Source organism: Coenobita brevimanus, chromosome 71 (genome assembly GCF_032717465.1).
Source record: "Coenobita brevimanus isolate Jiangsu-jjx chromosome 71, ASM3271746v2, whole genome shotgun sequence".
In the NCBI taxonomy this organism is placed as follows: domain Eukaryota; kingdom Metazoa; phylum Arthropoda; class Malacostraca; order Decapoda; family Coenobitidae; genus Coenobita; species Coenobita brevimanus.
In genome coordinates this window covers 52,508,326-52,521,259 of record NC_137024.1, presented here as the reverse complement: position 1 = coordinate 52,521,259, position 12,934 = coordinate 52,508,326, and the positions used below count along the sequence as shown (strand labels likewise).

Below are 12,934 nucleotides of genomic sequence, written 5' to 3'. Positions count from 1 at the left end.
GCCACTCAGGGATGAGTGAGGCTTGTCACTCTCATCTTAAATATGAGGACCAACTTGTCTAGCCCCGGGCTCCTACGCTCCTCGTTGGGTAGTGTATAATTGGATGATGATGATGATTTTATTATTAATAATACAGTAATCCCTCAATTGTTCAACGTAATAGGGCCGATGGCACATCTGGATAATGGATCCATCCGGGTTATGGACTTCTCCCTTGGCCCTCCCTTGTACATACCTTCCATTGTAAAAGGCCACTACAGTACATCATACAATTATTCCTGGTATTTACATTACTGTCTGGTCAAGCAGACCTATAAACTGCAGCCAAGCAATAACCATGGTCAACCAGACCCATCAACCACAGGCAAGCAATCACCGCAGCCATAAAAAACATGAAAAAACTGCCCCAGCCATGTGGAAATGTTCGTTTGGCCATAATTTCCACTTAAATGCAAGCATTTTCTCCGGATAAAATGGAAAAATGTACAAACAGTGGTTTTGAACAGCCAGATCACAGCATCAAGATAATGGATGATTCGGGTAATGGACGTCCGGAAACTTGAACTTGACATGCATACATCTCAAGCTGACATTTTTGTAATCTCTCATTCCACTCTGCCACACCTTATTCAGCAACAAAGCAACTCCTTCCTTGCATCTTCCTCGCCCATGCATGCCCAGTCTTACATATTTCACACCCTCCCACTCCTTCTCTTCACACCCTTTCATCTTTGTTTCACACAATGCCCTCACGGCATATCTCACACTCTTGAAGACATTGACCACTTCCACCCCCTTGCTGTCCTCATTCACACCACTCACATTCCACATGGCCATGCAAATCTGCCCATTTGGTTGGGGCCCTCGGCAGGTGTTTTCCCTCCAAGACTTTCCGAAACATTTGTCATGATTAAGTGAATTTAGATAGGGAAATCTGGGGGACACAACCAGGCCAAAAACCCCGATTATATGGTTACCACCCAGTGTAGTAAATGGTTTCCTGGGTACAAGAAACCATTTAGCTTGCCATTCAGTGTTGAGACCGTATGGCATCCCTATGTTAAGTGTATGATGGGCACCATTAAAATTTGGATTAATAGATTCTTTCAAGAGATAGTTAGACACAGAGGTATTAATTTCATTAAATATGAATGCCTCACATTCAGGAAATATTCATATTTTTGCATGATTCAAAAATGTGTTTAAGGAGAAATGATGTGAAATCATTTGACCTGTAATCATCCAGGAAAAAAAAGTTTTGTTTTGATGTATTTGATAAATTTTAATGCATAGTTATGTTTTAATGTATTAGTTATACAGTAAGGCTCTGAACTGTCAATTTGGTAGATCCAAATGGTTTCCTGTACACCAGGAAACCATTTACTATGTTGAGTGATAACCTTATAACCATATTATGGTGCCTGGTGGTTTTGTTGTTAATTAAGGCACTCCAGTCGAACTGAGCCTGTGTAGGTTTATATCCAAGGGGTGGTTGGAGTCTATTGCTCGTCTAATGCCTCTCAGGGATGAGTGAGGCTGGTCACTCTCAACTTAGATTTAGAACCAGTATCCCTAGCCTTGGGCTCCTATGTTCCTCATGGGGCAACACAAGCTTAGATGATGAATGAATGCATGAAAGTTTTTTAGTTTTTGTATTTGCAGCACTCTTGTAACTAATTATGTTTCTTCCAGGTCCAGTAGAAAGTGATAGTGATGACTATGAGTCGGACATTGATACCAGTTCTGAGAAGTCTCGCACTCGATCTTCCGAACGCCGTGGTGCTGTTGCATCTGCTTCCTCATCTGCATCTTCCACTCCCACATCAGAACCTTCCAATACAGCCAGTTCTGCCATGGACAAGTCATGTAAGGAGCCTCAGGTCAAAGCACAGCCTGTTGAAATAAAAGAGGAAGAAGAAGAAGAACAAAAACCTTGTGGTAAGGATATTGATTTGAATGCCATCATGTCAGAAATGAAAGGACTTGATAAGCCCTTGAAGAAGGAAGATGACCGTAGTATGAAAGAAGGAACTCCGAGACTTATGTCATCAGTATTGCCAACCACCTTCATTTCACCAGAAAAGAAACTGGTTGATGCTCCTGCCTCTCCAGCAAAGCTTTCTGTGGAGAACCTCTCTAAAAAGATATGTGACTCCCCATCTAAGTCAGTTGCACAGGAGCCAATGAAGCTTTTGTCACCAAAGTTAGAATCTGAGGAAGATGATATTTATGAGTTTAAAGAACCAGAGCCATTTGACTTTGGTGAGATGCGTGCAAGAAAAGATGTTCGAATTAAATCAAATATGGGTACAACTCCATCTGAGGAATCTGATCTTGATGTCAAAGGAAAAAAAAAGGGTAGGCCAAGACGAGATGGAAAGGAGGGAGATATTGACAAAGGAGAGTCAGATAGTGATACTTCTCCAAGTCCCCAGAAGAGACTAATTTTATCACGGGAATATAGAGAATCACCAGGTAAGCGACAGACTCCAGAAAACAGAGATATCATGTTGAGTCATTCAGATAATGTATCTCCAGAAAAGAAAGATGCTAGTTCAGTAAGCTCAATCGTTTCACCTCCTCGTAAGATTCTAGTGAAGAGAGAAAGTCCTCTAAAAGCTGAACAGTCTGCTTTACCAATTACAGAAGTAAAGGGAATCAAACATGAATTTCCTAAATGTCCTTCACCAAAAGCAAGTTCAACAGAAGGGTGTAAACCATTATCATCCTTGAGAGAACCAGTAAGATTGCATATGATTCCAGTTAAAACAAAATCTGTCACAAATTTAGAAAGACCAGCTGCATCCCACACTAAGAATGTCGGACCCTCTTCTCATCTTCTAGCTCAGGCAGTAATGCCTATCATAGAATCCAAGGCTTTAGCCAAACCAGTAACAAAAACATATGATGTTAAAAATGAAAAGCCTCCATTACAGATGAAAAGTGATGATAAATTAGAAGCTAAAGTTATGCCATTTTCACAGAGACAGCAGCACATTTTCCCACATCTTCTTAATCGTTCAGAACCTAGTGAAAAACCTAGAGATCCTCCTCAGAGAATTGCAGTTCCCTGTGTGCAAAGTCCACCAAGAGAAAGTGCTTCCTCCTGTGACACTGGTACAAGTCAGAGTGCAGCCGAAGTAGAGAGACTCAAAAGAGAGAGTTCTGTTGAGGAGAGCATAGAGGCTGTTGTGAAGCGGGCACGTCAAGGACAGGATGCACCGATTATAAGTGAAGATAATGTGAAATCCCCTGACAAGAAGCGAAGGGCATCAGGTAGGACCAAGAAACCTTTAAGCAGAGAGTTTGTGCCAGACACTTCAGAGGAGTCTGATTCAGATAGCAGGCTTTCCAAACCAGAAGTGGAAAGAAGACGAGGAAAAGGACCTGCAGAAGTAAGTGATAAAGTATCCGAAGGATCTAAAGGGCACAAGTCTGTATCGGAATCACGGAGGAAAAGTGTTAGAAAAGTTGATGAAATGGATGATGATGATGATGATAATGACTTAGATGATGATAATGATCATGAAGATGACGACGACGACGATGTTGAGGATGAAGATGAGGATGAGGATGAAGATGAGGATGAGGAAGAAGGTGAGGATGAGGAGGAAGATGGAGATGAAGATGTTTCAGTTTCCCTAGTTCAGGCATCAGCAAAAGGAAAAGAAGGTAAAAGGCAAGATGTGGGCATTGAGAAAGGTCAGCAGCATCAGGAGGAAGAAATGCTGCAACAGAGAAAAAAACCAAGAGCTACTGCATCAGCTACTCCTAAAAGATTAGAGGAAGAGGTGGAAACAGGCTTGGGTGATCTGTTGTGTGAGGAAACTATTCCTCCAGGAAGTCCAGTGACTCATGACAGTAATACTACTGAAACAGAAAGTCAGCACCATCCAGAGATGAAGAATGAAATGCCATTTGCTAGTGTTCCTACAGGGAGCAGTTTTAGTAAAAGAGGACCAATGCCTGTAGGACAGGCAGTGTCCTCGGCCTCTCATCAGACCTCTACCTCTCAGACTTCACCTTTACTGCTTTCTCAGCAGCAGCTAGCACATCAGTTGCAGCCTCAGCTGAAACAGGGTCAACAGCAACAGCAGCAGCAACAGCAACCACAACCACAACAATTGTCTCTACAGCAGAAACATCAGACTCTCTTGATTCCTCAAGTTCACCAGTCATGTCAACAAAAACTTCAGCAGCAACATCACCAGCAGAAAACAATGCATACACAAGTACAACATACACATATACAAAAACAAACAATACAGCAGCAGAGTTTGCAGCCCAGTCAGCAACTGCCTCAACACCTACCATTACAAGTGCAACAACAGCACCATCATGCTCAGAAGCAGCAGCTTAACTCAACTGGGTCAAAGCAGCTCACTGGCCCTGTTCACTCTCACATGCAGAGTCAGGCAGGGAGTGGTCAGTTGCAACATCAGCAGGCAGTATCAGGATCTCAACTTGGTGCTCACATTCATCCTCAGCTTGTGCAAGGAACCCACCTTAAACATGGCATAATGCAACAACAGCAGCAGCAGCAAGGATCACAAGTAGTGCAACACCCACCAACCTCAGGGCAACAGCCACAACTCAGTCCTCAGGTGCATCAGCATGTAAAAGTGCAACAGCAGCAGCAGCAACCACAAATACACCAGGGAGGCCACATGAAGATACATCAGCCTCACCACCATGGTCAGCAGCAACAGCAGCAGCCACAGCATGGACAAGTACAGGGTCAGGTTCAGCACTTGCAGCAGCAGCAACAGCAACAGCAGCACAGTGGTCAGTATAGTCAGGGGCAGGGCAGCCTCCACCCTCTTCAGCGGCAACAGCAGCAGCAACCAGACCCACCCAAGCACCAGGAGCAGCAGTACCAGCATCTGAGTAGGTCTGGCATCAGTGGTCCGGCACTCAACCCCAGTCTAGTACCTGCAGCATTAGCAGCTAGCACCAGATCATGTAGCAGTGGCCCTAATTCTTCAGTAGCTGCCTCCACATCTGGTTCAGGCTTGGGTATAGGACCAGTGGCTGGCCCAGGACCAAGGGTAGGAGTTGGGCTCCAGGCCTCAGCACAAACAACTGTCATGGACAACACTCCACCCACAACACCTGAGAGTATAATTTCAAATTTATCAGATTCTCCTAGAGGGTAAGTGTTAATTATTATAGTTGAGTACGTTAATCATTGTCACTGTCATAGTCATGATCATCGTTGTCATGTATTCGTCATTGTTGTTACTGTCTTTTCGTTTCACCTGGTGAACATCCTCCATAAGAATCCCCATTACAGAAATTGGATGTGACATTACTGTCATTCTGCTACTTCATCCATGCATATACAGGTACAGCACCAACTTTCCGGCATTGGATGGACTGGCATCTCACTTAATCCAGGCAGTCATGAGATGCCATTTGAAATTCCCATGGCTGCCAGACTAGTTTACTGGACGGCCATAGTGTTGAGTGTAGTGCATTATCACTTGGATTGCCTACACTGCATGTCATGTTGGTGATTTGTCTCATTCTTACCTATTGTTAATGACATTTAACACTGTTTATGCCTTCTAAGAAAGATGCAGTTGTCAGTGATGGTGTCAGTCTGTTCCAGTACAGTCAAACCTTGATCGTGGTTAATTGGGCCACAAAACTACCAGAGTGATGCAATCTCTTAATAACCAAATTATGCAATAAATGAGAAATAATGTTAATTGGTTTAGGGCTCACAAGTTTACACTTAGGTTTTTGCCTAAAACAAATAAAAACCCCTAATAAGACTGAAGGGACTTGATCAGCAGTGTTTACACCGATTCTGCTGCTGTCATCATGAACCAGATGACCATTTTCTCTCAGATTTCTCCTGACTAACTTAGTGAGCCGGCACGGTAATCAGTGTATTTTGTTTGTGAATATAAAATTCTGCAAGCACCTTCACCCTGCCTTAGGATGGGAGAGAAGGTCCTGATGATGATGATGATGATGATGTAAAATTCTTACAATTATCCATTCCTAGCCATCAGTTACTGTCCTTGTGATTCTCTCTCTCTCTCTCTCTCTCTCTCTCTCTCTCTCTCTCTCTCTCTCTCTCTCTCTCTCTCTCTGTCCCCCCCCAGTGTGTGTGTGTGTGTGTGTGTGTGTGTATACAGTACCCTCGCGTCCAAGACTGTAATATTGTCGCCTGAGGGTCCCATCTAGGACAAGAAATGTCTTGGACCAACACAAGACCTTATGGAAAGCCATTAATACGGTTCTATTCTATTCTATTGCCAGACACCTCAGTCCCGTTCGGGGTGGCCACAAACAAATTGCCTCCATGTTGCCCTGTCCCCCGCCATTTCACTGCCCTGCTTCCAACTCACACCCCCCTCTCTCACATACCTCTCCACCCCCCTCTCTCATATACCTCTCCACCTCATCGTTGGCCTCCCCCTTCCTCTCCCCCCCTCCACCTCACTCACATACACTCTCTTCGTCAGTCTTTCACCCTCCATCCTCTTCACATGGCCAAACCACCTCAGTGTGTTCCTCATAACACTTCCTATCACATCCACATCCACACCACAACGCTCCTTTTTATCCTCATTTGTCAGCCTGTCTCTCTATGTAACTCCACAGGCTCCTCTTAAATAACTCATTTCCACTGCTCTCACTCTTGACTTGTGTCCTTCCAACAATGTCCAAGCTTCACTTCCATACGTTAGAGTTGGTATCACAATACTGTCATGTAGTAACTTTTTCACTTCCATGCTCACTTCCCTGTTTCTTATCACTGCTTTCAAAGAACCAGCAACCTTTCTTCCATGTTGTACCCTTTCAAGCACTTCACCCTCCAAACCTCCATCCTTACGCATCACACCCAAGTACACACATATATATATATATATATATATATATATATATATGTGTGTGTGTGTGTGTGTGTGTGTGTGTGGAAGAAGGAACCTAAGGCTACGAGCCTTTATATATATATACACTGTATGTAGAGAGAGAGAGAGAGAGGTATGGATAGATAGATAGGTAATACAATTTAACCCTTTCAGTCTGCTGGTGACATACAGTATATATTTTTAATTTATTCATGCTACTTCAGATGATAGTATTACCAGGAAAAGCCCCTTGGAATAATAGGGTTCATCACAGTTAATCCTTTCACAGTGTGATTTCCTCTATTTTATGTAAACAAAAATCATTTGAATGTAGCAGAAATAAATATTAAATGCCACCAGATTGAATAGGTGAAATCTATCTAGTAGTGATGAAGGAATAAATCAACAGGGCAAATTTTTACAGGCATTTGTAATTTTTTCTGTAAAGTAACTGCTGTATTGTAATTGACTTTGCAGTTCTCTGGCACAAATATCATTTTAATTAGTGAAGACTAATGAAAATTATGTGTGCAAGCTTAAATAATTAACCAGTAGGTACCTGGTTTACAGAGGTTATGATAAACAGCTTGTCTTGGTACTCTACTAATATAATATAATGTAGCTGTCAGGAAGTTCTTAAATAATGACAAGGTTCATGTTTTTATATAATTTTAAATGATTCATTGTTGCCGCTTCATTACTTCATAAAAAACATTATTGTTTTATTCTTGGGTTATGATTTAAAGTGGCAGTAATGTTACAAAGACAGGACAGTGGCATAGTGAATGCATTGATGTGTATCTTACCATACATCTAACAGCTCACACCTTGGCACAGTATGTCAGAGTTGTTTGTTCTTGTATTTTATTCTTTCATGCTTAGTTCATATAAGGGAACCCATGTGACCCATACTATGTGGAAAAAGACAAAATAGAAAATGATTATGATATTGTAATTTTGTTGAACTGATGTGACCATAGTATTTTTCAGCTCTCACAGGCATTGGTTCAAGAAAACCAAGGTTACATGTATTGATATTGTGATTAATTATGAGGGAGTGGTAGGCTGATTTATCCCGTCCCTGCTCCAGGTGGTGTTAAATGGCAGTAACATTGTCTTGGCACCATTTTTATGTTATTGTAAAATCATGTAAAATGTACGGGTACTTGCAGGGATAATGATGCTGCAAAACTGGATGACACAAGTAAATCTGGACGAGACTCTTCTGAAGTTGAACTGGAAAGTTTAGGGGACAACACAAAGCTTGACCAGTTTTCCGAAGGTAAGAAATAGCATTATATTTTTATAATTGTTTTATTTTTTATTTTTTTATTTTTTATTCCTGTAAGGCTGAGATACTGTATCACTTTGTCAACTTTTTTATTTCTTTATTTTATTCCTGTAAGGCTGAGATACTGTATTCCTTTATGTCTCAGCTTTTTATTTTTATTTTTATTTATTTATTTATTTTTTTTTTTTACAAAAAACACATTTGGCCTTATGACCTGATAATGAACATCATGCAAATCATGACATAAAATGATATGTACATCACACTATAGTCGCAGCGCATGAGTCAAAAGGTGTCAATATCATACCCTGGCAACCTATCAATCAACAGTGTGTCTGATTTCGTATCATATTTTACACAAATCATATTATTATATGCGAATATTACTACAGTATACACAAACATGTACATGAAATCGGACACACTGTTGACAGGTAGGTTGCCAGGGCACAATAATAACACCTTCAGACTCGCTCACTGCAACTCTGATCATAAAGATGTATTTACAGCACTTTAACTTGTAAGGGTGTTTATGGAATGTATAGCATTTCCTGCCAACTTAATTCGAACAAGTCGTGTTACATTTACGGTGAGTCCTTGATATACGAAAGGGATAGGGACCAAAAAAAAAATTTGTAATTCGAAATTTTTTATAGCGGAATGATTTTCCCCATTGAAATATACGTATAAATGGGAGAATGCGTCCCAGGACCCCCTCGGACCCCCACCTAAACTTTACCCCCCCCCCATTAAGAAGTACGGTAAGCAATACCTGTATACAATTGTAGAGAAGGAGGTGGCCATATTCTTGTACATCTCCTTTTTCTTCATCACAGTCCCGATGGTGGAAACAGCAAGGCCTAAAGCATGCCCAATCTCCGAGACTCCCTGCCCATCCTCATGGGGTCTTATAATTTCCAATTTCCTTTCCAGAATTAGAGTACAGTGCTGCTGCTTCTTTGCAGCAGGCTCCCCCAATGCTGGAGATGATACAGGGCGCTTGGGAGGCATGGTGAAACAATACGAAAAGGTGAAGGGCTGCGAAAATATCCTCACGTACAGCGAGGCTGTGAGGAGAGGAGGGACGTGGACTCAACTGAGAAGCGCGCGAAAATTTGTTTACCAGAGAGGGGTTTGTTAGTTTTCTCGGCGAGCGAGTGCGGCGCTATGCACCGCGCCCATTTTGAATTTTTCATACAGTCTTCCATTAACCCCTTCATAGCTGCCGGCCTTGAACAACACTGTTTCGGTGTCAGTGACGTTGAGTTAGGACATTATAAAAAACTGCAAACAATTACAGGAAGGGAATGAAGGTCACTGGTGTGTGTACATGACCCTACTCTACCATCCCATCAGTCAGGCGTTCTCTTCACTCCAGATGTATTCGCCGATGTTTACATGCTTATGTTACATGCCCCCTAATTTTTTTTAGTAAGTTTCTTTAAGCAAGAGAACATAATTTACCACTGTCAAAATAGTCAGAGAAATGTAGAAGACAAACTAGAGGAATATGAACTGAATTGGTAAGGTCTTTAGGCTGTATGCTTACATGAAAGATTATGGGTTTTACAGTTTTAAGAAACGATATGGAACAAAAATGTTTGCTATGTTTGCTAATCAGAAAAAAATTACTCTTTCGTTCCACATGTTCTCGTAGTTTAGCATTCAGTTCCACATTCTTCGTTCGGTATCACTCTTCCCAATATATTTCGGACCAACTGAGCACAGATATTTCAGCTCCTTAGAGTTAGTGTACATTCACTGCTCATTCTTTTGTTTGTTCTTATATGTATGTGTGAAAGAGAGAGGACTGATACAAACAATAATGTATTCCATTATTGCTTTCATAGCTGCTGGCCCTGAACAACGCCTTACTGTACTGGTGTCAGTGACGTTGAGTTAAGGTGAGCTTTTAAAAACCGAGCAATTATGGGAAGGGAACGAGGGTCTCTGGTGTGTTTACACGACCCTACTCTACCACCTCAAGCAGTCGGTCGTTCACAGTTTACTTCGTCCCAGACATTTTCGCCGATGTTTACATGCTGATGTAACACGCATCCTAATTTTGTTAATTCTTACATGAATCATAGCAAATCACAGGATGGGTTTAGGGGAAAAAATAATAATTAAAAAAAAAAAAAAAAAAAAAAAAGTGTGCCAAACATACGTTATACTTTAAGCAGTAAAACCACCTTACCAAATCAGTTCTTCCTGATAGTCTGTTATATTTTTCAGATTATTTCTGGGTTGGTAAATACAGTAAGGTCCCGGGTTACGTCAGAGTTCCGTTCCTGAGACATGACGTAAGCCGATTTTGAACGTAACTCGAGTTTTATACAGTACGTCTTATGATTATACTTACCGCAATGCATCTTACAGGTTTTTCAACCATACATTGCATACTATACATGTAATAATCTTATAACAGGTATGTATAAGAAACATAGTCTTTTGAACTGATGATATTTATTGAATAAAATATAAGTTGTACTAGCTAAGAGTCTTCGTCACAGTACCGCATTCGCTGCGGTAACAGCACTTCTTATCGTCATGGCAGCAGAGTTACGCCACCACTGCCTCACCCACAACTGAGTCTGGCTGCCGCTCCCTCACTCTCCCGTCCTTACACACGTGCACACTGCCAACACACATTTATTCCTATATTCAAGCACTTTTCATACTTCATCATACAATAAAGTTTACTGTAAATTACTGCCGTAAAATATGAAATAAAATCATTACCAGCATGATAATGTAAGCATTTCTAACTTCAAGTTCGATGGCTTTTTTTTTTTTTTTTCTCGGACAGCAAAATTATTTCAGTGATAAAATGACCGATTACTGTATGGTACTGTAATAAAAGATTCATACTATGTGTCACTACATACCTTCTGACATCAACTTGACTCGTTACTGGGGTTGCGATGTGGAAGGCACTGCATCAGGGAGTCAGGGACCGGAGCAGGGAGTCCAGGGCTGAAGCAGGGAGTCCGGGGCTGAAGCAGGGGAGTCAGGGGCTGAAGATAGGGAGTCAGGGGTTGACGATGAGGATGAGGTAGCAACTGGTGGTGAAGTTGTGGCTCGGTGTTCAGTTCGCTTGAAAAACTGGAGAATTGAAGACTGCTTGGCGGCATATTTCTTTTCGTCATAGATTTGACGATAACAGGACACTGCATCCTCAATTCCCCTGTACACTTTGGCAAACCTCTCTGCATTTGGGTCCTGATCTTCAAATGCAGCCATTGCTTTTTCTAGGAAGTCGAAAGCATTTGCCATTTCCTTAATCTTAAACTGTCTTAGCGGTTCTGCCTCATCACTTTTTTCATTTTCCATTTGTTTTCCTAGGTATAGCAAGTCTTCATTACTCAGCTCTTGATCATGTGAATCAACAAGTTCATGTACATCACTCTCGTCTATGTCCAGATTTAAATCATTTCCAATTTTCACGCAGTTGCGCTTGACTTCATTTATACTATCTTCATCAAATCCTTTAAAGTCATTTACGAGGTTAGGGCACACTTTTTTCCACACTCCGTGCATATTTGTCTCAGTCACTTCAGCCCAACATTCTCCAATATTTTTAACTGCCTTATAGATGTTGAAATCTTTCCAGAATTCTTTGAGTGTTACTTTACCATTTTCTGTTGCTCGTATTGCCTGTCTGAATTTTTTTCTCAGGTAGTAAGCCTTGAAAGCTCTTATTACACCTTGGTCCATGGGTTGTAGGATTGATGTTGTGTTTGGTGGCATAAACACAACTTTTACATTAGGGTGCAACTCTGTCAGGCTTGAAGGATGACCAGGAGCATTATCAGTAATGAGAAGAGCTTTGAATGGCAGATTCTTCATAGCACAATACCGTTCAACCTCTGGCACGAAACACTTTGAAAACCAGTCAATGAAAATTGCACTAGTCACCCAAGCCTTTAAATTACTTTTCCAATGAACTGGTAGGCTAGCTTTAAGGATCCCCTTAAGAGCTCTTGGATTTTCAGAGTGGTACACTGAGTAGCGGTTTAAGCTTGAAATCGCCTGCACAGTTTCCCCCAAAAGTAGCGTTAGGCGCTCTTTGGATGCTTTGTGACCTGGCATGGTTTTTTTCTTCTTTAGCAATATAGGTTCTGTTAGGCATTCGTTTCCAGTTTAGTCCCGTTTCATCAACATTAAATATAAGTTCTGGAATGTAGCCTTCCTTCTCAATCAACTCCTCCAACTCTTTAACGAATGTTTTTGCTGCTTAAATCATCTACACTGGCTGCTTCTCCGAAAAATCTTTTGCTGGTTAGGTTTGCTCGAGCCCTGAAGCGAGGTAAACCAACCTTTTGATGCCACAAATGTCTCGTTGGTCTCACTTTCCTCACTTTTTTTCTTTCTTAAGGTCTTGGTAGAGTGTGCGTGCTTTTTCACAGATTAATTGTTCACTCAGAGGCATGCACCGTTGATTATTGTCCTCAATCCACAGCATTAGCATCCGTTCCATCTCAATCAACAGTCCCGATCTTTGCTTGGTAATCACAGTTGATTGCATGGGAGTTGCACCTTTAACGTGAGTCAAGATACGTTCCTTGTCTTTGAGGATGGTAGCTACGGTAGTACGGCTCATCCCAAGCGCACGCCCGATTGCTGATGCCTTTTCTCCTTTCTCATTACGCTTAATAATATCGACTTTTTCACGTAATGTGATGGTCTTGCGTTTCTTGGAGTCGTTGTGGTCACCAGGAAACTGTCTCTTAGGCATCTTGGAATCAGGATGGCGAAAAACACAAGAAAATGACGG

At 41.5% G+C, this 12,934-nt stretch overlaps 1 protein-coding gene across 1 annotated transcript in view; it reads left to right on the top strand.

The window, feature by feature from the left end:
- Nucleotides 1-12,934, top strand: part of htk (AT-rich interaction domain hat-trick) — a 125,825-nt gene that overhangs the window by 78,152 nt on the left and 34,739 nt on the right. The window contains exons 16-17 of the mRNA XM_080277995.1: nt 1,693-5,152; nt 8,039-8,148. Coding sequence (XP_080134121.1) covers nt 1,693-5,152; nt 8,039-8,148 — 3,570 coding nt within the window. The remainder of the gene's footprint in view (nt 1-1,692; nt 5,153-8,038; nt 8,149-12,934) is intronic.